Source organism: Prunus persica, chromosome G7, assembly GCF_000346465.2.
Source record: "Prunus persica cultivar Lovell chromosome G7, Prunus_persica_NCBIv2, whole genome shotgun sequence".
NCBI lineage: Eukaryota > Viridiplantae > Streptophyta > Magnoliopsida > Rosales > Rosaceae > Prunus > Prunus persica.
Window position 1 is genome coordinate 19951874 of NC_034015.1, and position 25459 is coordinate 19977332.

The 25459-nt window shown below is 38.2% G+C and overlaps 6 protein-coding genes across 10 annotated transcripts; 3 read left to right on the forward strand and 3 right to left on the reverse strand.

Annotated features, from left to right (window-relative positions):
• LOC18771013 (probable lactoylglutathione lyase, chloroplastic) lies at nucleotides 3138–6702 on the forward strand. 2 transcript variants are annotated; one of them, XM_020567665.1, is made up of 10 exons: nucleotides 3138–3631; nucleotides 3980–4184; nucleotides 4303–4427; nucleotides 4579–4643; nucleotides 4803–5015; nucleotides 5127–5174; nucleotides 5591–5698; nucleotides 5928–6068; nucleotides 6173–6243; nucleotides 6372–6702. In XM_020567665.1, exons 1-9 carry the CDS (start codon nucleotides 3496–3498, stop codon nucleotides 6194–6196), a joined length of 1065 nt encoding a protein of 354 aa, XP_020423254.1. In that variant the 5' UTR covers nucleotides 3138–3495; the 3' UTR covers nucleotides 6197–6243; nucleotides 6372–6702. The 2 variants fall into 2 exon arrangements, with proteins under 2 accessions (XP_020423254.1, XP_007202109.1); XM_007202047.2 differs by lacking the exon at nucleotides 6173–6243 and having other exon boundaries at nucleotides 3142–3631.
• On the forward strand, nucleotides 7356–11340 carry LOC18769193 (probable RNA methyltransferase At5g51130). The gene is made up of 8 exons (XM_007204639.2): nucleotides 7356–7621; nucleotides 8135–8249; nucleotides 8506–8553; nucleotides 9318–9579; nucleotides 10274–10361; nucleotides 10533–10598; nucleotides 10755–10823; nucleotides 10943–11340. The coding sequence occupies exons 1-8, from the start codon at nucleotides 7478–7480 to the stop codon at nucleotides 11030–11032; spliced, it is 882 nt and encodes a 293-aa protein (XP_007204701.2). The 5' UTR covers nucleotides 7356–7477; the 3' UTR covers nucleotides 11033–11340.
• Nucleotides 13400–17243, reverse strand: LOC18771708 (casein kinase 1-like protein 3). The gene is made up of 15 exons (XM_007202065.2): nucleotides 16959–17243; nucleotides 16840–16880; nucleotides 16531–16600; nucleotides 16299–16447; nucleotides 15984–16079; nucleotides 15811–15881; nucleotides 15623–15684; nucleotides 15483–15546; nucleotides 15309–15393; nucleotides 15108–15234; nucleotides 14778–14860; nucleotides 14617–14674; nucleotides 14258–14394; nucleotides 13977–14158; nucleotides 13400–13856 (listed from the first exon to the last, which is right to left on the reverse strand). The coding sequence occupies exons 1-14, from the start codon at nucleotides 17032–17034 to the stop codon at nucleotides 13985–13987; spliced, it is 1293 nt and encodes a 430-aa protein (XP_007202127.1). The 5' UTR covers nucleotides 17035–17243; the 3' UTR covers nucleotides 13400–13856; nucleotides 13977–13984.
• Nucleotides 18971–21160, forward strand: LOC18769208 (transmembrane protein 234 homolog). 4 transcript variants are annotated; one of them, XM_020567599.1, is made up of 2 exons: nucleotides 18971–19465; nucleotides 20909–21160. In XM_020567599.1, exons 1-2 carry the CDS (start codon nucleotides 19093–19095, stop codon nucleotides 20956–20958), a joined length of 423 nt encoding a protein of 140 aa, XP_020423188.1. In that variant the 5' UTR covers nucleotides 18971–19092; the 3' UTR covers nucleotides 20959–21160. The 4 variants fall into 4 exon arrangements, with proteins under 4 accessions (XP_020423188.1, XP_020423190.1, XP_020423189.1 ...); XM_020567601.1 differs by lacking the exon at nucleotides 20909–21160 and adding an exon at nucleotides 20070–20098 and having other exon boundaries at nucleotides 18974–19465; XM_020567600.1 differs by lacking the exon at nucleotides 20909–21160 and adding an exon at nucleotides 20179–20259 and having other exon boundaries at nucleotides 18975–19538.
• Nucleotides 19567–21754, reverse strand: LOC18769773 (probable xyloglucan endotransglucosylase/hydrolase protein 26). The gene is made up of 4 exons (XM_007203980.2): nucleotides 21586–21754; nucleotides 21133–21233; nucleotides 20665–20858; nucleotides 19567–20376 (listed from the first exon to the last, which is right to left on the reverse strand). Exons 1-4 carry the CDS (start codon nucleotides 21752–21754, stop codon nucleotides 19968–19970), a joined length of 873 nt encoding a protein of 290 aa, XP_007204042.1. The 3' UTR covers nucleotides 19567–19967.
• Nucleotides 22197–25142, reverse strand: LOC18771068 (aldehyde oxidase GLOX1). Its single transcript, XM_007203044.2, has 4 exons — nucleotides 24227–25142; nucleotides 23892–24052; nucleotides 23213–23787; nucleotides 22197–23034 (listed from the first exon to the last, which is right to left on the reverse strand). Exons 1-4 carry the CDS (start codon nucleotides 25100–25102, stop codon nucleotides 22436–22438), a joined length of 2211 nt encoding a protein of 736 aa, XP_007203106.1. The 5' UTR covers nucleotides 25103–25142; the 3' UTR covers nucleotides 22197–22435.

Genomic DNA, 25459 nt, shown 5'->3' on the forward strand with positions numbered 1-25459 from the left:
TATATCCAAAATTGTTATTAGTTAGTGTTTATATTGGGCTTTAGCCCTCCTCTCTAACCAAAAAAGAAACAAATATAAACTAAAAAGAGAATGAATTCAAGGTGAGCCTAAAATAATCATATAATTATATAAATGGTACATGAAAACGACTTCGCAGAATGCATCCCCTTGTCACACTTTATTTTCTTTTCCCATGCAATAATTCAATTCAAGTATGCTTTTACCAAAGTGTGTGTGCATGACTGATCTTCAATACTTGATTGAATGAGAAAGCCACCCACTTCACTCAACAATCACATAATAAACTTTCCCTAGTGGTCCTTCACTTAAAAAGGAGGCATGCCTTTGCACCTTGATTAACTTTTTTTTTTTTTTTTTGGTTCTTTCTTCTTTTGTATTTTTGTTATTGTTTTTGGCTAAATGGAAATTCATTCATTATCAACCAAGCCAACAATTTTGTACCAATAATGCATCTTGTCCACTTGATTTCATGCTAATAATGATTCTAAATCATATGGCACATTATGCCTTTTATCACATTGTGGGTTTAGTTGCAAATTATGTTATTTACATTAAATTCAACCTGTAAGTTTTTTTTATCATTTTTGATCCATTTTAATATTAAACCATATGGATGTTTTAATTTTTAATTTTTATTTTTTATACAATATATATTGAAAGATGGAAAAATCGAACTTAAGACATCAAGTGCATAACTAAATACTTTTAACCACAGAACTACAAACCCCCTTACCTATATGAATATTTTATTGATGACCTTGTAAATTACACATTTTAAAAGTTAAATCTCAAACGTCGCCTCTGCTTTTGAGTTCTAACTTTTGAGAGTTGAGCAATGATCAAATTCTTGTGTGTGGGGGGAAATGGTGGTGGAACACCACACCCCACAAGATAAAAAGGGTAATGTGCAGCTGTGGCATCCGAAAGATATTTTGTTTATTTTTATAAATCTTTTAGAAAGAAATGGATGAATCAGCAGAGGAGGCTTACAAGGAACTTTTAGTAATTGTTATAATAATAATTATTATTATTATTTCAATGAGAGAAATCCAATCACTGAAAGAAAATAATAATAAAAAAATCCAATGATCAAAATATTTCTTTGGCTTTAAAAAAATGTCACTAAATCTCTATTTTTTAAATTTGTTGTGTGCGTAAAATCATATCTTAACTTGGTAAAAAAGTTAAGAATTTGTGCTATGAAAAGGTTGAATAAAGTGGAATAAATAAAGCAAGTTTAACCGAAGAGTTAGGAATTTATTCCCATAAACTTCTTATCAACAACTTCTTTATTTATTCAGTAAGATTGAGTAATTAAAATTTCCGGAGACTTTTCTTTTCTGGTTTTTGGGTTTATGATTCAATGTCCTCCATTTCCATTTATAGAGTAACTATTTATGATGTTATCCGCAAGTCACATCAGCTTTAGACATCCCCTACCCCACAATCCCAACCCTAAACTTTATGACCACCGCCAAGAGAAAGACTTTCATGAAATAAAATATCATTATTTTGTTATTCTCAATCAATAACGCTATGACACGTGTAATAACACTTTCATGTAACATAACATTATTAGTCGAAAAATACAGACTATTACTATCCCTGTTACAAATAAGTTTTTCTCCACCGCCAAACACCAAACTTGCAATTATTAGCTCACCCTAATATTGCATGTAAATTGTAATCTAAAGATACATCAATTACTCAATGGGATCAACCTGCACGTCAAATGCCACATAAAGTAAAAGATGAAAAAATTGACCTATATTAAGCATCTTCCTACTTTCAAAGTTTCATTTTCTACGACTACGGTACACATCACATATTGCTTTTGTCCTTAGACCATTTTTCATGACATAACCATTTGTACGCAGGAGTGCACGCCACGTAAGAAATTTGAAGCTTAAAAAGCTAGTGGAGTCAAATACTCAAAATGCAACTTTTAATTTACTTTAGACTTGTAAACACGGGGGTTTCCCCCTGGATTCTTGATGTTCTTAGACTTTTCGCAAATCTATAATGATATGGTATTCCTTTAACAGATCTTGCGGGGATTCTTTTTGAGGTGATGTTGTTTGTCATGATAGATTTATTGTTGATTAGTGTATTGGGGCTATAGAATGACTAAGTGCACTTTTGATATTGTTTATTTTGAGTGATAAGTGATTTTTTAAAAATTTTGAGAAGTTCAACCCGTTTGGTAAACTGTGAGAATATCACTTATCGTTAAAAATTGCTGTGAGAGAAAGCTATAAGGAAAAGCAGCTAATGAGGTACTTTCATTTTCTTATTATGCAGGAATCAGTTTCGAAGAGACGCTGGGTTTAATAATTATGCGGCAATTATTTTTTGATTATGAATAAAATTAATACCAACAACACTTTTAACAAAAATTTTACCAAAGGCCAAACTGCTTTCTCTCACAGCAAATCTGACAGCGATTATTTTCACAGCACATCAATGCCAAATTGGCTCTAAGTGGCGCTTTCTATATCATATTTCACGATAAGATTAGCAGTGTTTGTTTTTTTTTCATCGGCGTTGTTTTAGATTTTTAGTATTGGTTTGTTTGGATAATAAAGTCTAGAAACTGTATGAATTTTTTGTGTTTTTTTCATCTCTCGTAATTCCAGAAACTTACTTGAGTTTACTAAGTGTTCTTAGTCTCTTTGAAGAGTCATGATGGTTAGCAACCAGTTTTATCCTTAATATCATTGGACTAAATTCGGGGAAACTATAGTTGTAGAAAGGGGTTATAGAAAATTTATTTTTAAAAGTGATTCTATCCAAATTGTTTCAGTCTTTTGGTTAGCTTAGGTCACTAGGGATAATAAAATTCTTTGTATTCTTTTTTCCTATTGATCTAATAAAATTCTATCGCCTTTTGAGTTTTTATTTATTTATTCACTTTAGACTTGTAAAGTTTGTATAAAAACCAAACTCCTCTTATATAATCACACTTGCAAGTTCCCAAAACGGTGGCGTTTTCCCTATAAATTTAACAATGAGGCTATTATTTAGTGGCCCAACTTGAAAATAAACAGAAGCTCAGACTCAGACCCAGAAGGCCCAATTATAAAACAAACAAACAGAAGCTCAGACTCGGGCCCACTTCAACCCAAAAAAAAGACAGGGGCCCACAGCGGCAAAACCTCGTCCGTCCACCATTGTTGGATTCTCCTAAAATCCAAATCCAAATCCAATCGAATAAAAAAAATTTAAATTGTAAATTGTAAACAAAGAGAAAAAAAAAAGAAGAAAAGAAAAATACTTCTCCTCTCACTTCACTCCACCAGGCAAAGACAGGCACGAGCCCTTTCCTTCCTCCCCTCCCTTTATTCTCATTCTCATTCCCTACCCAAAACAAAAAAAGGGAAAAAGAAAAAAAGAAAATTTTATATCAGAGCCAGTTGAGCCAGTGACTCACAGCCTCAGAGACAGAGACAGAGAGGACAGAGAGAGAAGATAGAGATGGTGGGGATAATACCCATGGCGTCCTCAATCAGACCCTCGCTATCTACGTTGAGGTTCGCTGGGGCTTCTCGCTTGGGCCTTTCTCTCGCTTCCTTCACTCCTCGGAGACTCGCTTGCTTTCACCTCGCTAGTGGTAAATAAAGCCTTTGCCTTGCTGCTACCCTTTTCTCTTAAACCCTAAATCTATTTGCTTTTTAGCTGAATTCATCGATTTTATGCTGAATTGAGATTTTGAGGCTGTTAATTTGGTTGTAATCATGCACAATTGATACTTGTATCGCAGTAATAGATTGAAATTTTCGTACATAGTTAAGAATTCATGGTTGAATTTGTGGAAGCAATGTATAAGTTGAATTGAATTAGAACGGGGTTTATGTTTGTGATTCACATCAGTTTACGGCATTGACAGTGTGATTGTCTTTATAGTATGAGATGGTTTTGTAATTTTAGACTTGCTTTATGACTTTGAGTTGTCTACCAGCTGTGCCACAGTCACAGTCTTTCGGTCTGAAAGCTTCTAAACTGTTGAGAGGAGATGGTAAAACCATAGGAGTGGCTGCTGGTGGGAATGCCGCGCAAGCAAGCACAACGGCTACCCCGGAAAATGTCCTAGAGTGGGTCAAACAGGACAAGAGGAGGCTGCTCCATGTTGTTTACCGCGTTGGGGATTTGGACAGAACCATAAAGTATGTTTGTTCACTGCAAATGGGAATATCCTGTTGTTCTGATATATTATGGTGTATTTGCATGATGATAATGAGAAAAAACGTAGAATTCAAGCATAGAAATTTGTTGTGCATGCAGATTCTACACAGAGTGCCTGGGAATGAAATTGTTGCGGAAACGTGACATACCAGAGGAAAGATACACCAATGCTTTTCTCGGATACGGGCCAGAGGATTCCCACTTTGTTATTGAACTCACTTACAGTAAGGCATCCAACTAGTTTTCATCAAATATTCCCAAAATCTAAAGCATTGGAACTTACGAAAGGCCTGCTGTGAATTTCTTCCATAAGAACTCGTCCTGCAAAGTAAATTCGTACTACTGATGTTCATTTTGATTTAATGGAACTTCCAGATTATGGAGTTGACAAGTATGATATTGGAACTGCATTTGGTCATTTTGGTATTGCTGTTGACGATGTAAGTCACTGTTTTACTATTATATTTTGTTTTTTAAGCATGCAGTCCTTTTATGACAATTTTGTTTTATCATGTGGTTACTAGTTTTGTAGACTGTTCTAGATTGTCTGTTCTTAATGGACACCTTCTATGATTTAACTTATGTGTTTGTGTGGTTAGGTTGCCAAGACTGTGGAACTCGTAAAAGCTAAGGGTGGCAAGGTAACACGAGAACCTGGTCCAGTCAAAGGTGGCAATACGGTAATCGCGTTTGTTGAAGATCCCGATGGTTATAAGTTTGAACTTTTGGAAAGAGGGCCTACCCCTGAGCCCTTATGTCAAGTTATGCTTCGTGTGGGTGATCTTGATCGTTCCATAACTTTTTACGAGAAGGTGAGAGTTGTTTTGGCACAATATGCTGTTTTCTTACCCTGTGCACTGCTAATATGTTTTGGAAGTCGTTTACTTTTAGTTCTCAATCCTTATTTCCTTTTCATGACCTAGGCTTTTGGCATGGAGCTTCTTCGCAAAAGAGATAATCCTGAGTACAAGGTAATTTTGCAATTTTTCTCCAGATCAATATATTGCCTTTTATTTTCTCTACACTGAAGTATTGTAAAAGAATTGTTGGAACCAGGATCCAGATTGGAATGTCTGGTTAATTGTTTTGACCCCTATTTCATCCAAAAATAGATTTAGATATGATGAGATATTAACATGAGATTCTAGATTGAGGCATGATGAGAGAAGAATATAATCTTTTCTAACATATAGTTTTAGAGATTTGAGCTTTTGATCATGTCACCATGGTCCCTACATGTAGGAATAGCTGGTTTAGTGTCTACCTTAATGAGATAACCTTGTGCTCATTACTTCTAGTATACAATAGTAGTACAAAAATCCTATACCTTTTGTCTTCTAGTACACTATACCTCAATGACATAATCTTGTGCTTGCTATACTTGTAGTATACTATAGCAATGCTGGGTTATGGCCCTGAAGACAAAAATGCTGTTCTGGAGTTGACATACAATTATGGGGTCACCGAATACAACAAAGGAAATGCTTATGCTCAGGTAAAACCAGGATTTCCCCCTTCCTCTTCTTTTGACTGTGTTCCCTCTATATGTTGTAAAAAGTTTTGCCTACGCTAGCATGCATGATTTCTTTCAGTTTTGCATGTTGTTGTGAAAATATTATTTTGTGTTCATCTCTTTGTTAATACTACATGAAAAATGATCTCTGTTCTTTTGCGACCCTTTTTTCTTGACTAATTTTGTAGAGTTGTTTCTTTTTTCTCAACAGATAGCTGTAGGCACAGATGACGTCTATAAAACTGCTGAAGCAATTAAACTCTGCGGGGGCAAGATTACCCGGGAACCTGGGCCCTTACCTGGTATCAACACAAAGATCACTGCTTGCTTAGACCCTGACGGATGGAAGTCGGTATGGTTCACGCCTTCACGCTAATTGTGTTGAATTACCTGATGGGCCTTTTATGTAGCTCTCAAGATGCATTTAATATTATCCATAAATATCTATCTGTGTAGGTACTTAAAGTGCATATAAAGTAAACCAAAAAAAAAAGCTGCAAGGCTTATGGGATTTATGCGGAGAACCTGTATGCTACTTGCATGATGTTTAAATGGAACGAAGTTTAGTTATGGCATGCCAAAAGTTGGTTGCTGGGTTGTTACCCCACTCCCTCATGATTTACAAGGTCTCATACATCTTTTTTTCATTTTGCAGGTTTTTGTGGACAATGTTGATTTCCTCAAGGAATTGGAGTGAGTTATAAGAGGTGCTTACGATACCGAGCTTGTGATATTGAAAGTGAAATTTCGGGCCAAGATGATCGATTCTAAGAAGCTGTTCTCTTGAAAGAATGTATTACATCCCATTTTGTAGATAAAATTATAATTAGCTTCGAATAACCATTGTAACAAGTATTTAATATTTATCACACGTTTAGCTTTGCAGTCATTATCAAAAGAAAAAGGAAAACAATAGAACGATGTTTAGCTTTGAATCTTTATTCTTAATTAGTTTGACTTTATATATTTAATTATTGTTTGGGTCATTCATCGGTTTCTTTGGGAAGGTATCCTCTCAAAACATCTTGGTGTAGCCATATGCAATGTTAGTTTTGCTGGAAGATTTCTCAGATCGGCGAGAGAGGGAACCTTTCAGTAAAAAAAATTAAAAATATATAAATCATAGTACAATACAAAGGGAAGATGATATTGTGAACCACTTAGCCAAGACAGTATATGTGTCCCATTGTTAGAAAAAAGAAAAAAAAGATGATGTTTGATTGGCATTTTTACCATATATTTGATATTCGTCAATTAAAAATTAGAAATAGTATTTGATTAAAAAAGGAAAATTGCTTAAAATGGTAACCATCGAATATTTTAAACGTATAGCTGCCCGGCTATACTCTTTAAATAACGTACGGCCGTGCGGCTATACATTTAAAATATTCGAATAAAATAGTATCGCCGCCCGGCTATACTCTTTAAATATTAATATATTTGAACAGTACAGCCGTGCGGCTATACTTTTAAAATATTCGAATCATATTTAAATAGTATAGCCGCACGGCTATACTTTAAAGAGTGCAGCCGGGCGGCTATACGGTTTAAATATTTTGAATATATTTAAAGAGTATAGCTGCGCGGCTATACTCTTGAAATATTAATATATTTTAAAAAGCAATTGAACCCAAACATCTTAAAGCTGTTCATATTAAAACCCTAAACCTCGTAGAAAAGCAACTCAGCTCAGCTGTTCATTCCCTCTTTCTCGTTCAACCAAACCAAAGCTCTGAACTTTTACAGAGCTTCTTCTAATAAATGCCAGAAGATTCCGCCATGTGCAGCAAACAGAAAGAGAAGAAGGGCGCAGAGGAACGCGAACAACAACATGTACAGAACAAAAGTAAGAAGCGCAAAGAGATTTGCCCTTACGGAAACTACAAACACTACTACGGCTATCGAGTAATTAATCCCCTACCCGCCACTTTTTTCCTTTTTGAATATTCTTATTGCTCTACTTGGTTTTCCAGAAAGCTTTGGCTAGTCAATAACTAAAAATGCGACCTTTTTGTGTTCCTTTTCTTTTAAGTAGATATGTGGGGTTAGTGGTTGATTGAATTTACGGGCACCCAAGTAGGTGCTTTTGTAAGTTTGATTGAAACATGGCATTTAATTTGAAGTTACTGGGGCTGTGTTCTGGATTTTAAATGCATTGCATGTTTTAAGCTTCTGGGTCGTTGGATTGAGTTTATGCATATTATTTGGACCTTTTCTGGAAAGGTATCCTGGGCTAAGTCTTGCCCATGATTTATTATTCATTGTGACCCAAAGTATTTGAGATAATCAGCTTATAAAGTCACTGATAAGTTATAGTTTCGGCCATTCTTCAGTCTGTAATTTTATAACAGTCTCAATGCTCTCCCTCTCTCTCTCTACAACAATGTGAAATCTTATTGCCTTCATATGATATTTTAGATTGGTCAAGAACTGGAGGAAGATCCTAGATTGAAGGTTTTCAAGAAGGAATGGTTCCAAGGCAAGGATTGTCTCGACATTGGCTGCAATTCTGGAATTATGACCATTCAAATTGGTACTTACTTTTCAGTTAAAATCATATTTGAAAATTTATTTTACGAGTTTTCTGATTATGCTTTATTGTCTCTTCTTCTTTTCCTAAACAAATGAAAGTAATCAATGCTTATATAATTCCATAGTCCCAGTCAGGGTACATGTAGTGAATTTCTTGGTTTTGTCTAGTTAGGCCTCTTTGTAGTTGTCGTTGAGATACTTTATTTATGTATGTGGTTCTCACAGTGGTATTAACATGTTTATGTACTTATATACAGCCAAAAAATTCTGCTGCCAGAGCATTCTTGGAGTTGACATTGACGCCAGTAAGATTCTAATCATGATCTCATATATGTTTGTGAAATTACACAGAAGTTGAAATATAAAGCTTTCTTCTATCTGTTAAATATAGTTCGAATTGTTGATATAATGTATAATGTTTTCTAAGCTCTTGTTGGCATGAGATTTAGGATGTAGAATTATGATATTATCTCTCATGCACAGTATCGCATGCTAACACACACACACACGCATGAACATCCACATATATGTATATGCATGCTATTCATTTTACATATTTCTACAAGTTATTCTTAGCTTACTAGTGCAGTATTCCCTAGGTACTAAATTATGTTGGACTATGCAGTAACACGTCATGTGGGTGCCTGACACCTTGAAATTGAACTTGAACTTGAAAGACATGGTTCAGATGATGTGTCTTTATATGTGATATCTGGCATTATGGCATAGTTTGAGCTTATAATTTATAAAGACCACAACAGATGCCCATTTGAAAAGAATGAAAACTTCATTGGGTTGGGATGCAGTTTGGCATCCTTCGCTCTGTGTGTGTGATCAGACTCAGCTTTTACACTACTATTTATCTAATTAGCCCAAATCCTAGTCAATTTGGCTACTTAAGTTCAGGCTAATTGGGTTAATATGAACTCTATTAGTAGTATTGATTTTGGTTCTCCAATCTGTAAACAGGTAGAATGTTGATGTGATGACCGTTTTAGGCATCAGGGGTTTCTTTTTGTGTTTTTTTGTATTGGTAGTCATAGATAATGTAGGTTTCATTATCTTCCAGATCGAATTCAGGATGCATACTGGCACATCAGGAAATTTTTGAAAATGGAGGATGCTAGAAAGGTGCCTGGAAAGTCTTCTAAGTTGGAGGATGCAAATGGTTCAGAGAGCAGTATCAAAGGTTCATTAAAGGAAGAGATGAAGGAGATCCCAAGGAATTGTTGTGCTGAGGAGAAAAATCTGCTTGACATGGTATCTTTCCAAAAAGAAGATTTTGTTAATACTCGTGATCCACCAAAGAAGCATTATGATACCATTCTTTGGTAAGCTCCTCTTTGTTCTTGGTTAATATGTTTGTTTCAGTCCTATTATGAAAAGCATGTGGAAACTTGCTATGATGTGTGCAGGCTTTCAACTATATATATAAGAAAAACAGTTGACTTATATTCCTTAAATTTGACTGTAACCTTTCTCATAAAATTTTTTGACTAGAACTTTTCAGTAACTGAACGAGATTACCAAACGAGAACAACATAAAGTATAGATTGCTAATCAGATCACTGTCAGAGACAAACAGCTCCAAATTATCTAAGTCATTGGAATACCATTGAGTTTTGAAATTTCAGATTTTTTTTTTCCTTTTCCTAAGTCTAAGAAGCTGTAACCAGGTATGTCTATCCATAAGCACTGAATAGTAAAACGCTAAGAACAAGAATCTATTGTGAGACAATTGGTGGAATCCCCACTGGCCGTACAAATATTTAGGAAAAGCCATTATCGTTACCCTGGTTTTTTTAAGTCTGCCTGTAATAATTGAACTCTAGTGAAAGTGACTTGCTTTCCCCTATCTTATAGATTGAAGTTGTAGTGGGTTTCTATTAATATATTTTGGGAGAAAAATTGCGTCATGATGCTTGCCTTTTCATATGCAATTACAAGCTCTCATTTGCTAGTTCAATTTTACTTAGCCTTACTGTGTTGCTTGCTTGTAATATTTATTTCTCTCCTGAAATACAGTTTGAGTGTAACAAAATGGATTCATTTGAATTGGGGTGATGATGGATTGATTACATTATTTACAAAGGTTTGGAGGCTACTAAGTCCGGTAATTGTTATAACTGTTGCTTTACCATTCATTTCCATTCCGTTCTTCTTTTCTTGTCTGCTATCAACTAACCTTGGAATTTTAGTTCAAGATAATCTTCATTTATAGCATTCCCTTGTTACAAGATGGCCTTGGGCAAAAAGTTTGAGGAATTCTTCTTCTTGTGAGCAGGGTGGAATTTTTGTGTTGGAACCTCAACCTTGGAAGTCATATGAAAATAATTACAAAGTTTCTGAGGTAACCTTTTTCTTTGCAGCTCTGAGTTCACAGCTATTTAATCACTACTAAATCAGTTAACAAGTCAGAAAGCTTTTCGATTAAGTACTTTAGGACTTGAAATTTTCATTGCTTTACTAAAATTAGGCCTAAAGAATATTTTGTCCTATTGTGCAGACAACCAGAACCAATTATAAAAATCTTAAGTTCCATCCGGAGTATTTTCAAGACTTACTTCTGGACAAGGTATGTTACAATCTTCTTATAGTTCAAATTCTTGATGAAGTGGCAATAATTTTTTGGGCATTTTCCCTAACTATTTGGTTGAGATCCTGGTATACCTGACATTTAACATACGATTACAGATTGGATTTAAAACAGTGGAGAATGTCACTTCCAGCGTGTCGGGCAGCAAAACTGGATTCAACAGACCAATTTTAGTGTTCCGCAAATGACTTAGCCTAGTAATGTACGAGGAGCAGGGTTGAGTGTTGATCCGAAAAGGAGGCGTAACTCAGACAATGTTGGCTGCATAGGTGAACTTTTGGTGGGAACCTTGACAATGTAGCCACAGATGTGCGTCTCTTACATTGGAAAGAATCAATGGGAACCCTGACACCATGTGTCAATTTTGTCAAGTGTTGTAAGAATCATACAGGCAAAAGAATGGAATACGTCCTGTCCCAATCTTGTAGTTGCTTCTAATACTGTACATATATACGTTATGATGCAATGCAATAGTGGTTATTAAATTTGTGAAGGGTAAGTTAATTTCCCTGCCCTACATACAATTCTGCATTGATCTCCGCCTTCCGCCGACCAATATGATTAAGGAAAACAAGGTTTTTACTGCTTAATATTGAAGTTTAAGATGTAATGTTTGACCTTGGTCAACAGAAGAAAAGGTATCCCTATGCATGAACTGTAAAGAAAACGTAACCCACATTAGGTGAATAAATGCTATGCCAGTGGGTATTTGCTCGTATTTATTTCCCATTTATCATAATTATTCCATTAACCGTTTCTTCTCACCCCCTACTAGTTAAGTCACTGTCTTTCTTTGACCTCGTGTTGTAACGTTTTGAGATAATACTGTAGCTTGCTCTCTAAGAAAGTACCAAAATGACTTGATGATTTGTTTATGAAAACCAATTTCTTCTTTTATCCATCCCCACGTTTCAACTTTGGCAACATGAACCATATGGCTGTTCACAGGGCTGAAAGAAGCAACACTCTCATGCAGTCATTGACTGTAGACCCTGACATCATGCCTGATGAGCTGGAGGAAGAGGAAGAGGAAGAGGAAGAGGAAGAGGAAGAGCAGTGTGCTGATGATTTATTCAATGATGAAGGGGTGAGAAAGAAGCTTGAGCTACTGGCTCAGATGGTTGGAGTTGACAGTTCAGAATCAGAAGCTGGGGTCCTGCTTGCAGCTGTTGTAAGGGTTATTAAGGATTTGACAGTCATTGTTCTTCAGTCTTGAGTGCACTGAAACTGATCATAGTTGTGATCATTTCTTTTAGATTCTAGAATTTAGTTGCTCTCTTGTGGATTAAATTAACCACATCTTTTTTGAAGATTTCTCAATTTTTACTCCTCTATTTGTCTTATTGTGGTTGCTGGCTAAATAGACTGTCGTTTTCACCACACCGGCACCACCAACCCCCCCCCCCCCCCCCCCCCCAAAAAAAAACTGAAACAGCTTCTCCACCAGCAAAGAGCTGGAGCATCCACACCCGACCCGAAATCATCCTACAGACCCATTCTATTCTATTGACAACCTCACAGTTGCGTTCAAGCGAGGCGAAACAAAACAATCTGGGACAACACTAATACATTTACCAGAAGACCCATCACAAACGACACTACTACATTGCATTGCATATGTTGAATGTTCCTCAATTTAAAAGCTGTAGGAGATATCTATATATATATATATATATATATATATCATGAGATACTTGAGCAACTGCACGGGCATGGCACCACCATCGGCATATATGTAATCCCCTTGATCAATAGATTCCTCTGGCAGATAAAAAATAACAATTACACAGCATTGGTATAGATGGCATAGATCAAAGATCTTTACTAAAACCAAAATCTTGGGTAATCCTGGACAGTCAAAGAACATCTATAAGTTAGTAATGTCCCCAGGGCTTCGGCTCCTGGATGGCGACTGCACCTCAAAGTTCAGGGGTGAGAACACTGGCCTTGATCCCCTTGAGCGCATACTACTTGGAATGTAATAACAGTAAGCTAGCAGCGCCACTCCTGAGTGATTTCCAAGGGAAATGAGTTCATGAGATTCCTTTGGCTAAAAAAGAACCAATAATGCAAATATATACATATTTTCTAATGACATCAATTAAATAAGGACTTGTTCCTCAGATGTTAGATCAGATATGTTCAATTAAAATGCATAGTGGGTGAAATGAACAATTAAGATAGAAACCTTTATGAGAGAGAGAGAGAGAGAGAGAGAGAGAGAGAGAGAGAGAGAGAGAGAGATGCATACCTGATTATAGACATCTGAGAGAGGAATCGGTATTGGAGTAATTTGGTAAAGTAGCCTTCATAACTGCCAATAGCACCTTAGTATATCATAAGTGCCTCTCAACTGTTTTCTGTGTTTTTCAACTTCTCAGATAAGTTTTTAAAAGGCAGCTGAAAACATGTGAAAGTGTCAGAAACAAATTTTCAGTTCCTTTATCTTAGTTTTCAACAGTTTATAATAAGTTCAAAACTAAAGATAGAAGCTTTTCCAAACATGACCTCTGACCACTTGTCCATTCTGACTTTTTGACACAACAGAAAAACAGTTTTCTCAAAGCCAATCAGGCCATGATGCTTCTTCATTCAAAATATATAATTTAACGTCACAACAGCCACTTTTAGGAATATTAAAATAGAGAAACACTGTCAACAACAATCAAACTGCAGAGAGACAACTTATTATCTAATAACAAGAGCGGGGGAAAAAATAGTATACACATAATTCATGTTACAAGAAAAACTTAAATACAAGATTGCTGGGACACTTATGAGATCTATGTACAGCACAGAATCCAAGCTTTGGGTATTCCGTATTTCGTAACCAACACATTTTTAGTCACATTAAGGAAAAAAAACATAACAAGCTTGCACCAACGAAGGAACTAACTCAATGTCTCCAAAGACGCGTCACCAAGATCTTCATGAATAGATTGCAAATTTGACCATTAAATCACCATAAATCTGCAGAGCTTCAAAGATGTGCTAGAATCTTCTGGAGCAAATCTGTTGTTAAAACACAGTGGACCACACCCAGTCAACAATGATGCTAATATGTCAGGTATTTGCTGCAATTAAGAAAGCAGCCACCCAAATAATGACTCAAGTATGGATCCAATGAATTACCATATTGGTCACTTGGCTGAAGACATGCGTTGCAGTGACTGAATCCAACTACTCGAAGGACCTACTTTACTGCCATGTCCATGACCAGTGTTTGCAGCTTCAGTGGGCAAAATAGGTTTTGTGGAATTCCTTCTTGAGGTGCCGGAAAATGAAGTAGACGGCTGGTATGCTTCATTTGAAATCTATAAAAGGAATTTTTATCCAAGGGTAATGAAAATCTAAAAAGTCACAGGAAGGAAGGAATATTAATTATTTACTTGTTCAACAGTAATATGACTTACATTCTTTTCAAGAGGATTATCATAATTCAAATTCCTGCCTGTTGATGGTTTAAATTGCATCCGAACACCAGGACCAGTGGCATTGTTTGATCTAATTCGATCTGTGACCTCAGCTGGATAAGAAGCACTAGCACCTCCTGCCAGTTATAATTACAAAGAAAAATGTGATTTCTGTAAATCAATTGATATTTGTTAATACATCAACTCCGTATCTCTCATAAAGTGTAACTAGACTACATGACGACATACAAAGTTGAATGCTAATAATAAAATTGTGACAAAAATAGGGGCTGCTGTCAAACTCAAATCAGAGAAGTTAGTTATCTGAGATATGCAAAAATCCATCAGCAAGATCTAACCTTGATGATTATCTACACGCACTGGCATTGCATGACTGTTGCTTCGTCCAGGAACTGGCTGTAACATGTGGATTTTCAAATTAGAAGTGCAGCGGTAACCCAATCCTGAAATACTTTACAACTAAAAATATCTAAAAAGACCGAACAGCAATGAAACTTACGGATAACTGAGACTGAGTTCTATTATTTTGTGACTGCTGGTACTTTATGATGGTCCAATCAAATATGTAATCAAATTCATATCCTGCCATTTGGAGAAAAAAAAACATCCACAGAATATAAAATTCATATCAAAATATAGCTCTAAAATGTTCAGTTAAGCATAAGAAATACATACAATTCATATGGCATTCTTTTTCATATTGGACTTTCAGTTAAACGGGAGATCATACAACATATGAAATCATACTGATTTAAAGCTAAGAGGGGGCTATGCAATGTAAAAAACTTTAAAATAGATGAAAAAATATATTGAGTTTGAACAGCACTACCTTCACGAGTAAACAAATCACGGAATAGGCGCTTTAAGAATCCATAATCAGGCCGCTGATCAAATGTCTGTGAGTGGCAGTAATGGAAATATGACGCAAACTCCACCGGGTGAGATTTGCATAGAACCTATGGAAAACAGCAGTCAGACCAGTTGACACCATATAGAACTTTCAAAGTGCGCATAAGTAATTGGCACACACCTCAATAGGGGTTGATAACTTCTTCTCACAAATTTTGTCATACTTTTGCTTTTTTGTGGCAGCTTTTAAACCCTGCCACGGAAGGCTATAAACAGAAAAGTAATCATTAGGGGAAAAGACAGAAGATGGCATGAATCATTTATTATAAAAAAGGGTTGGAAACAGATTATGTACCTTCCTCTGAGAAAATACAGAAGAACATATCCAAGAGACTCCAAATCATCACGTCGGCTTTGCTCTAAGAACAAGACACCAATAAGGTTAATGAGTATTTATTCCACCGAACTAATAAGGTTTAACATCATGCAGCTTACCAATTCCAAGATGAGTATTGCAGCTTGCATAACGTGCAGTTCCTGTTAAGTTTTTATTCTCCCTGTATGCAGTAAGGGGTAACGGGAAGAATATAAATCAATACAAAATTTGAATTTGAATATCTCAATTTTTCCTTAAGCTTTTCAGCAGAGAGGGGGAAAATGAGATTGCCATGAACTGGAAATACCTGTAAGGGATGTGACGATTGGTTGTGGAGTCTCGATATCTTTTTGCAAGACCAAAATCAATTATGTAAACCTGACAAGACAAATGCAAGAAGGAGAGTGATGACGACATAAAACCAAGAAATTAAAGTTGAAATACGTTCTTAAAAGGAAAAAGGCATAGAAGATACAGCACCTGATTTGCTTTTCGACTAAGACCCATGAGGAAGTTATCAGGTTTTATGTCTCTATGCAGAAAACCTTTCGAGTGCACAAACTCTATCCTCGTAATCTTGAATAACAAGATCAAACGAAAGAAATAATTAGTCAATTGACACGATAGTACACATAAAAAGTGCAACATCCAATGACATGAAGAAGATAAACTATATGAAAATCATTTGCCCTTCAAAAAAAGAAAGTTGAAATGTTCTGAAAATGAAAAGGTAGAAAAACAAACTAACTATATGCGCATGCATGAGCTCCACTCCGTAAGCTCCATAATGGTTACCATTTGATCGGCCAACATTAAGACAGTCTTGAGTGAAAACTTTCTCCCACAATACACAAACAAATCCTCAAGACTTGGTCCCAGCAAATCGAGAACTAGCACATTGTCCTCGCCGTCTATGCCGGACCATTTTATGTTCGGAATTCCACCTAGTTAAAATAATACAACACGATTAACCCAATAATGACATAAAATTATACATAAATCAAATATAAACGAATGAAGCACATACTTCCTCCTTGAAGGATATTGTATAACTTGGCTTCGTAAAGCAGTTGGGGATGCTTTGTTTTACTGTTCTCCTGCATTCACCACAAATTAAAATCAGACTAATTAGTTAATTTCATTAGTAATTAAACTAAAAAATTTGCTTCTTTGGTAAGTAGGAGTTCACGAAGCTTGAAGAGAATCCGAAAGAAAACTTCAAATTTCTAACAATGGATTTGCATATGCATAATTAAACAGTAATATATACTTAATAAAACTGAAAAATTCAAAAATAAGAAAGAAAAAACAGAGAGAGAGATAATTAGGAGCTCACAATCTTAACGGCGACGATCTCGAACGTCTCGGTGTGAGTAGCTGCAAAATGAATTTAACAATTACAGAGATCAGTCGCTGTTTCTATGATCAACGGTTCCGATTAAACCACAAACTCACCTAGGAAGATTTCACCGAAAGATCCGCTGCCGATCTTGCGGCCGAGCTTGTACTTGCCGCCGACGATCCGCTCCATGCCCGAATTCCACGGATCGGGTCTCTCAAATCATAGAACCGGAGCTATAGGTTCCAATTTTCGATCCGAATCCGAAATCCGATAAATTCAGAAAGAAAGAAAAAATATTTTCGAAAGTGCTTTTTTCCAAGTTGGAACTAAAAAACTGAGGCCACACACAGGCGGAGGCTGGGCAACAAGAGACAGATAGGACAGTCGTGGGGGATAAAGAGAGAAACTGGAGGGGTACTTTTGTAACTTTAAAATGGTGGAGACCATTGACTTGTTGACCAAGGAGGGATTTGTGTCGTAATGGATAAAGAGATACGGGGATTGTCGTTTTGTATGAGGATATTATTGTCAATTCGTTGTTTTACCGCCAAATGAATTACGGTAGAAAGGGCGGGTAGATCGGTTAGGTCAGGAACGTGATTCGCGCGCAGGTTTTGTTCCTGTACGGTGATTATAGACTGTTTTATTTTGTTTTCCAAACATTTGCTTATCTTGATTTTCCATGATTGAGGTGTACGGTGTACAATGGCTTGCAGCAGGGATTCACCGGACAGCTGGAATAGTCTCTTGCAGGTGATTGATACTTTCGCGCCGTCGCCGTCTTGTTTTATTGACATCTAAATTTGGTCACGTCGAAATCGGCGGCACAAGCACCAATAATAGGTGTAGTGGTTTACAGTGCTACCCTTGATAAGAGGCTATATTACGCTTAGGGGCTTTGAAGTGGACTGACTGCCACGAAAAAGAGAAAAGAAAAGCCTTCAGCGGATAGATATTCATATATGTCGACCACAAAAAGAGACTGATAATATATATATTTTTTAATGGAAAGAATTATCTAATCTTTTTTGTTTAATACCTGTAATTAGAAAATGATGACTGGTTGGGTGGAGATTTTTCCATCCAAATAGGCTCTTTAAAAGTTTTTGTATAAATTATGCAGTTGTAATGGCTAACTACGTAGTTTTTGTATTTGTATGGTTTTTCTTTACTTTTTTTATGGGAACCAAATTCCTACACTAAATTAAATTTGTTCTTTTAGTACAAGTGATTAAAGTAGAGGATTTTACAAATTTATTCATTGGGTGTCCGGGACTGTGGCTGCATGTGTCCTCAATTGCAAAAGGAATAATTGACAATTTATCCATAGTTTCAAATAGACAACAGACTGTGGGGTCAATTCGTGAATAAGGCTAACTAGTTAATGTCGTTTTTGTCCTGCTACATTACCAATTTACAGACGAGTTAGCATGGGTATTTCTTTTTTTCATGAGAGAAACACAACTTCAGTTTCTAAGTTCTCACGTGTGGTTCCAAAAACAAAATATTGCACAAGGTGCTTGAATAGTTTGCGTCGATTGCCATGGACTCTCTCCACCACCAAAGATTTTGGTTTCATGAGATTCTGGTTATCAGACCAGGATTATAGACAGAGAGGTCTAATTAGAGAAGGGTAGAATTCAATATTTCAGCAAACAACAATGAGATTCTTAATTTGCCATGACAAGTAGTACAAGTAAAACTGAGATTCTTTCTTTCTCAGCACCGGAAAGCAAGAAGTGATCATCAGTACTAGTCTGCATTATGAAGCAGAAACTCTGAAAATAGGAACACTAATTGACGAAACCAAAAGCAATTTCCTGAACCATCATTCCTCATCAAATGGACCTTATGTTGAGAGTGTTTGTCCCACATTGAAATATTAAGAGACATAGTCTGGATTTATAAGGTGTTGGGCTACTCCTCCCATTGCCACACGTGCTCCCACGTCACCCAATATGTGTCCACTTGGGTCTACCTATTTTCACATGAGTTAGCCAAATAATTTAATTATTTTTTCAACCCAAAAATGAAATTACTATTTGGGGAGATTGTTACCAAGGTTTTATGGAGGAGTTCGAACGTGGCAAGTCAATGTTTTTTATCCACTTACCCGTTGGCGTATTTTATTTTGTTTTCATAAGAATCCCAATTTCACGTCGTCGTTTCGCTTCGCTCCGTTCAGTTTTACATACTACCACCATCGAAGTCACAGAGCGGAGACAAAAAGAGATCAGATCAAAGCCAATGATCGGAGACGTTGAGAAGATGATCGCGGTGGGCCTCGTTTGGGGCGCCACCAACGCCCTAATGCGCCGCGGCGCTCTCCTCTGGGACCAAGCCCTCAAATCCTCCTCCTCGGCCCAGGCCCAGGCCCAGCCCGGCAGAATTCACCACAAGCTTCTCACTTCCATCAAGAGCTGGCTCAAGCTCCTCTCAATCTGGCAGTACACAGTCCCCTTCTTCGTTAACCTCTCGGCCTCCGCTACTTTCTTCGCTATACTCAGCCACACCCCAATCTCCTTGGCCGTGCCCGTCACCAATGCGACGACGTTTGCCGCCACTGCCGTCTTTGGGTGGCTCTTGGGGGAACAGACCCACCTCGGCCTCGCTTTGTTCGGTACGGCTTTGATTGTTTTGGGCATTTGGCTTTGTATCACGTAATTGGGATTTCATCTTTTCTGATTGATTAGGTAACACTTCAATTTATGTTTTCTGTTTGTAGAAATTTTACGCGTAGCTAGCTTGTTTTGTTTTGATTATTGATGTTTGAGTGTTTGGCTGCTCAGAAAAGAGAGGAAAATCAAGAGGAAATTTTGTCATTTTGTTGAAGAATGATACTTCGTTTTCTCTGAAAATTTATTGATTAAGGTAACTGAAATATAAGCAAAAGAATGAGACAAATGTGAATGAATGGTTAACAAGAAGGAAAAAAAAAAACACACACTTTGTTTGAATTACAGTATAATAAAACATAATAAAAAAGCTCAAACATAGAAAACCAAAAGAAAGTTGTTTCAGTTGTGAACTGAAAGAAGAAAACTGGTTAAGGCTGCAGAATCATTCATCTGGTAGAAACGGGATTCGGGTCTCTTTATATAGCTTGATTGCGTAGCCTCAAATCAGAATTGTTGTATAAAACATTCAGCAGGTATCTGTCCATTGAACCTTTTAGTATCTTTGCAGTAGTCATAGATCATGAAGCTATCTCTGACCCACTGCAGCTGGCCCCGCTTAGCACTGCTCAGCTGGCTGTATATAGGGGAGGTCCACCAGTTTGCCGGGGAAGTGGTGCCACATTGACTAATGCTGATGTCTCCGTTCCACTTGCAGGCTCTTGCCCTGAAGTTTCGAAATCTAGCCGTGAAGGGTGCACTGGTCCAATCTATCTTGACTAGCCCGCCTCTAGTTGCCCAGTTATCAGCATTCCATAAGCTTGAGTAAACCCTCATCCCTTGCTTGTTGGGGTAAGCAATCCCCTGGTTTTCATAGTTTCGGAAAACACGAATTGGTAGACTATCAACATACCACCTGAAATCATAGAAGAGAATTTGAGGTGTAGGAATTGTTTGGTTCCATGACGCATGGAACTAGTAGAAATATACTGTGAAATCAGGTAGAATGATTGTGGTAGTGAATCTATCATGTTTTTCAGGATCTTAAGAGAGATAGGGGAAAAATGAGCCTTTATTGGGGAAAAGCTTTTCAATTCAGAAGAGCAGTATGTATGCATGTGTGTCTCCAGTCAAACAGAAAAGGATGATTTTTCACCCTTTTGAGACTGCAAATGAAGGTGCCTCTACCGTAAGTTTAACTTACACAATTTCAGTGGGGTTCCAATGTATGGTGTAGTTGTGGAAATCAGCAGTAGGGTCAAACCAGAGATAAAATTGCTGCTCTTTGCTTCCATTTCCTTGTGTATAGACGTTTGTGTGGACAATGTAAGGTTGTCCAGAAATGTTCCCTAAGAATTCAAAATCTATCTCATCATGTTTGGTTCCTGTCGAGGATAGCTGCACAAATTTGAGTATGGACAATTTGCACATGTTAATTTATTATGCAGGTCCTTGTTTAGTCATCAATGGAAGGAGAAAGAATTTGAACTCTATTTGAAAAGTACGTGAAAGTGAGTTTTTCAACACCTCCCCTGCCTGGGATCTTTTCATCCACATTTCTATATTATCACCTTGAAAATAGCTGATTTGAATTAAGAATAATGAATCTGAGACACAAATTTTTAGGGTTTTTATGAAGTTTGTATCTTGCCCAAGTTAGTAAGTAACTTACATAGTAGGCTGTTACCGTCCCTGCGGAATTCCCAGGTACCAACTTAATGAGCATCTCAATGCTTCCGAATAAGAAGCCTCTCTTTGATTGAACAGCAGAACCTGCAAAGCAAAGGCAGAGTATTGTAGTCTGGTTAGAGAAGAAAAACCGACCTCTGTATGACCTTTTATTCATTTTGTAGATATTTCATCCATGTATATATTCTAATGAATAGATGAGCTAAACAAATTTAGTGCAAAACATGTTGAATGCCATATCATGGAAGGATCATGGACTAACAGTTTATGAAACAAACTAATCTGCCTATCCGAAGCTTTATGGATACGTGCAGTATTTCAATCAACCTTTATCCTGCAACATCTTGATGATGCAGATAATCTCTGTTTCCTAGCTTATTTATTTGCTTTGGTTTGAAAAGCTATGCCTATGATTAAGCACCTGGATGGTTCTAACCTGAAAATGGATCCAGCACGAGGTTAAGATCCTCGCCACCATTGCCTTGAATTGTAGCATGCTGGGTACCCCAGGTGATATACATACTCTTGGAAAATTTTGCATCAACCAAATTTTGATGAGACACAATGATGCATAGAGCAATCAGAAAAGCTTGCAAAACTGCCATTTTCAACTTCAGTCACAACTAAACTTTGCTCTCTTGTTTTAAAACAATTGAAACGGGAATGTCTTCTTGTTGGTTTATATATAAGTTGCCGCACTACAATAAATGATCATAGTCTCTGACTTACAATTTTTCTAATTTTTAGAAGAAAACATTTAATTTTAAGTATGCTCCAGTTAAATTGTAAATAATTTTATTTGATTAATAATAAGTTAAATGCTATTTGTACACGGGGTCGTGGTGTGGTGCCCCAATGTCATCTGCTGTATTTTTGTAAGAGCAGGAGAGAAAGGGTGTCAAGTTGTAAGTGGGGCTTAGCTGGGACGCGTTGTGATTAGGAGAGAGAGAGTCGTGCTTGGGACTAATTGTTTGTAGTAGGGTTGGCCAGCTGTGAGTTTGCTTAGACGTGCGGCTTGAGGTAAATACTCTTAATTACTTGATTTTTAAACGTATTTAAAAGACTTATTGACATTTCGTTGGATGATTTTACTTTAAAAAATCAAAGAATGTTGCATAAATCAATATGATACGTAAAGAACAATGAATGTATATAACTGAAAGGTTTGCTTGGTGTATATACGTACATAAAACCCAAGAAGCAAGATGGTATGATCAAGGATGATTAATTAATTCATTGATTGCTTGATTGTTGATGATGGACTTGGGGCTACGTACAGCCCTAATTTAATTAAGAATCTGCACCCAGTGACCCACGCTAGGCACACCCCGATGGACCACAAAAACCAGGTAGTACCCTGGCGGAGCCAACACGTTTGTCGCCGGGGCCACCACCTGAAGCTTGTAAACCCCGGGGCCAGCTTCTGTGAGCTCATTTTTACCCAAAACAAGCAACCTCTGGTTCATCGAGTATCCGTGCGTCGTGAACGGTGGCGAGTACATGGTGACCTTGATGTCCGCCTTGCCAACGGGGTTGTCTTGGAGCTGGAACTGGAGCGTGAACGGCTGCCCGTACTTCAACTTGGCGTCGGAGGTCTGAGCGATGACGGCGGGCCTGTGGGCTGCCAATGCCGGGTCCAGGTAAGGCGGCGAGAAGTGCTCCACTCTGAGTTCGGTTGGGTACTTGGCCTTGTAGTCGTAGCCTGGGTTGGTGTTGCTGCCTGCTACCAGGATTTTGCCATTGGGGAGCAAGGCCGCCGTTGAGTGGTACATTCTGGCTATTTGGGTCGGGGCTAGGTTCCTGAACCGGGTGCCCGCGTTGTTGTTGGGACTGTAAACCACGGGAGTGAAATTGGGTTGCTCCGCCAGGAACCATGCTGATGCGCCTGTTGAAAAAAAAGGTGGTCAAATTGCTACATTTATTTTAACCATGGTATTTATAGCATTCTCAAATAAAATGATTTTTTGTATCAAATCCTAATATTATATTAGATTTTGATTATGATTCTTATCATACATAATTGAGCACCTTGTAAATAAATGTGCGAAAAAACTAGGACGTACCTTGTTGGGCGCCGTTAATAATCAAGAGGTCTCCGGTGGGGAGGTTGAGCATATCTCCCATGACACGGAGAGAGGGCATGACTTCGGTGGCCCACTGTGGATTGGGGTCTGTGATCCTAAGCCTGCCGCAGTCTTGCAAGGCCGGAAGGAAGTTTCCTTTGCCTGCAAGACCATAAGCCTCGGGCTTTGCGCCACCGCAGACAATGACCTCAGCCGGGATGAGTGGAGCGTTGTTGGGGACGCTGAGGTCTATCGGCAGTAGCGCCGACATCCCTGATGCCGGGTAGTTTCGTGAACCACCCTTCAACACTGGAAACTCCTTGATGACTGTGTTGGTCTTGGTGCTGAGCAGGACGGAGCGGCTGTTGGCGAGGATGAAGAGGTTGCCGTCGGTGGACAGGTGGACGAAAGGGTAGAGGTTGTTTTCGTCTAAGTCGGTGGTCTCGTCGAGGAGTGGGAAGAAAATGGCTTGTTTGTTGACTTGTCCTTCCGGCGGCACGTACTCAAAGCTATATGACTTGCGACCACCCGCCAGGAAGAATCTTCCATCAGGTAGGGTCACCTGAGTTGCATACCTATGATCACAAATTAAACAACACATATTTTTAACAAAAGTTTGGAAACCCTAAACCAATTCTTGGTGCTCAAGAAATCAAACTGAGAATTGTCCAAGATGTACCATCTTGGTTCTGCCAACGCGTTTGGGAGATCCCTATAGTCACAATTTGGACATAAATCGAAGTATCTAACACTTCTTGTTCCATCCATCCAGCCACCAGTGCTGATAAAACTGCCATCAGCTGTAAGCCCTCCTGATGAGCACCATGGGTCTGTAGTGATCTGTTGAAGATCACCAAGGTCAGCTTTTGCTCATTATTGAAAACAGATTCATAATAAAGATAGAAAATTATCAAACCATTTGCCACACACGAATGTGCGTGGTGTTAAAATGCCGTCTTGTTATATTGTCATACTGTGAATGATTGATATGGCATTATAAGATTGGTATCGAACCTTGAGTGGCCTAACAGCATTGGTTTCAACATCATATTCAACCCCATGAGACCAACAATCTGTTTGCTGGACGCCCTTATCATCCTTGAAGGGAAGGCATTCTCCTCTGGGCAATTTGATGTTGGAAATATGAAAGGCTGAGGCATCGTACATCATGAGCTTGTTGTTTGGGAGCAAATTCAAGTGCATGGCTGACACACCTGCGTCCAATTTAACAACTTCCCATGCCCCCACGTATTGGGTTGGGAAGTCAGGCTGTGCAGGTGCATCCACCACTGCTTTGACGGGATTAGGCTTATTGCCGGCACCTTCGTCGGGATTCGGTTGCCCGGGATTAGGCTTATTGCCGGCACCTTCGTTGGGATTCGGTTGCCCGGGATTAGGCTTATTGCCGGCACCTTCGTCGGGATTCGGTTGCCCGGGATTAGGCTTATTGCCGGCACCTTCGTTGGGATTCGGTTGCCCGGGATTAGGCTTATTGCCGGCACCTTCGTCGGGATTCGGTTGCGCGGGATTAGGCTTATTGCCGGCACCTTCGTCGGGCTTTGGTTGCCCGGGATTAGGCTTATTGCCGGCATCTTTGTCGGCCTTTGGAATCATGTCGCGAGCTTTCCCAGGCTTAGCAAGATTTCTTAAGCCGACTTCAGCCGCGGCGTCAGGATCACCCCCAGCGGCAACAGCTTCAGGATCACCCCAAAAGGCGCCAAGGCGATGGCCCCGGAGCCAGTTGTGATGGCCCAAGAGCCCGTCTGGTACGTGGAAAGGGTTGCCAAAAGGAACAGGAAATTGGGGGAAATGGACTAATTGTGCATTAATGCCATTGATGATGAAGAGAAGAGGAAGAAGGCAGAGAAGCTTGGTGTGCAAGGTAGCCATTGAAGAATCTGAATTTCTTCAATGACTCGTTGCCTGCTGGTGTGCTTCTCTAATATATTTTGCTTCCCTGCTTTTCCTCCCCATCTCTCTTTTATAATTTGGAAGTATCGCCACCAATCGGTTTTGGGGTTCTGCAAAAATAGCATTGTGAATCATGCATGGTTGTGAAACCCTTGTTTGCAGGAACCCCTAAAGTAGCTAGCAACCAAACAAAGTATATACTGTCTCATATGAACGGGTTGTCACTCTTTTCTCATTTTGAATGTTTACTTAATTTTGAAATTTTAAAAACAAAACAACAAATAAACTTCTCACCAGTTCATTTTAGTGGTGTAAATGCCTGTGAAGGAGCCATTT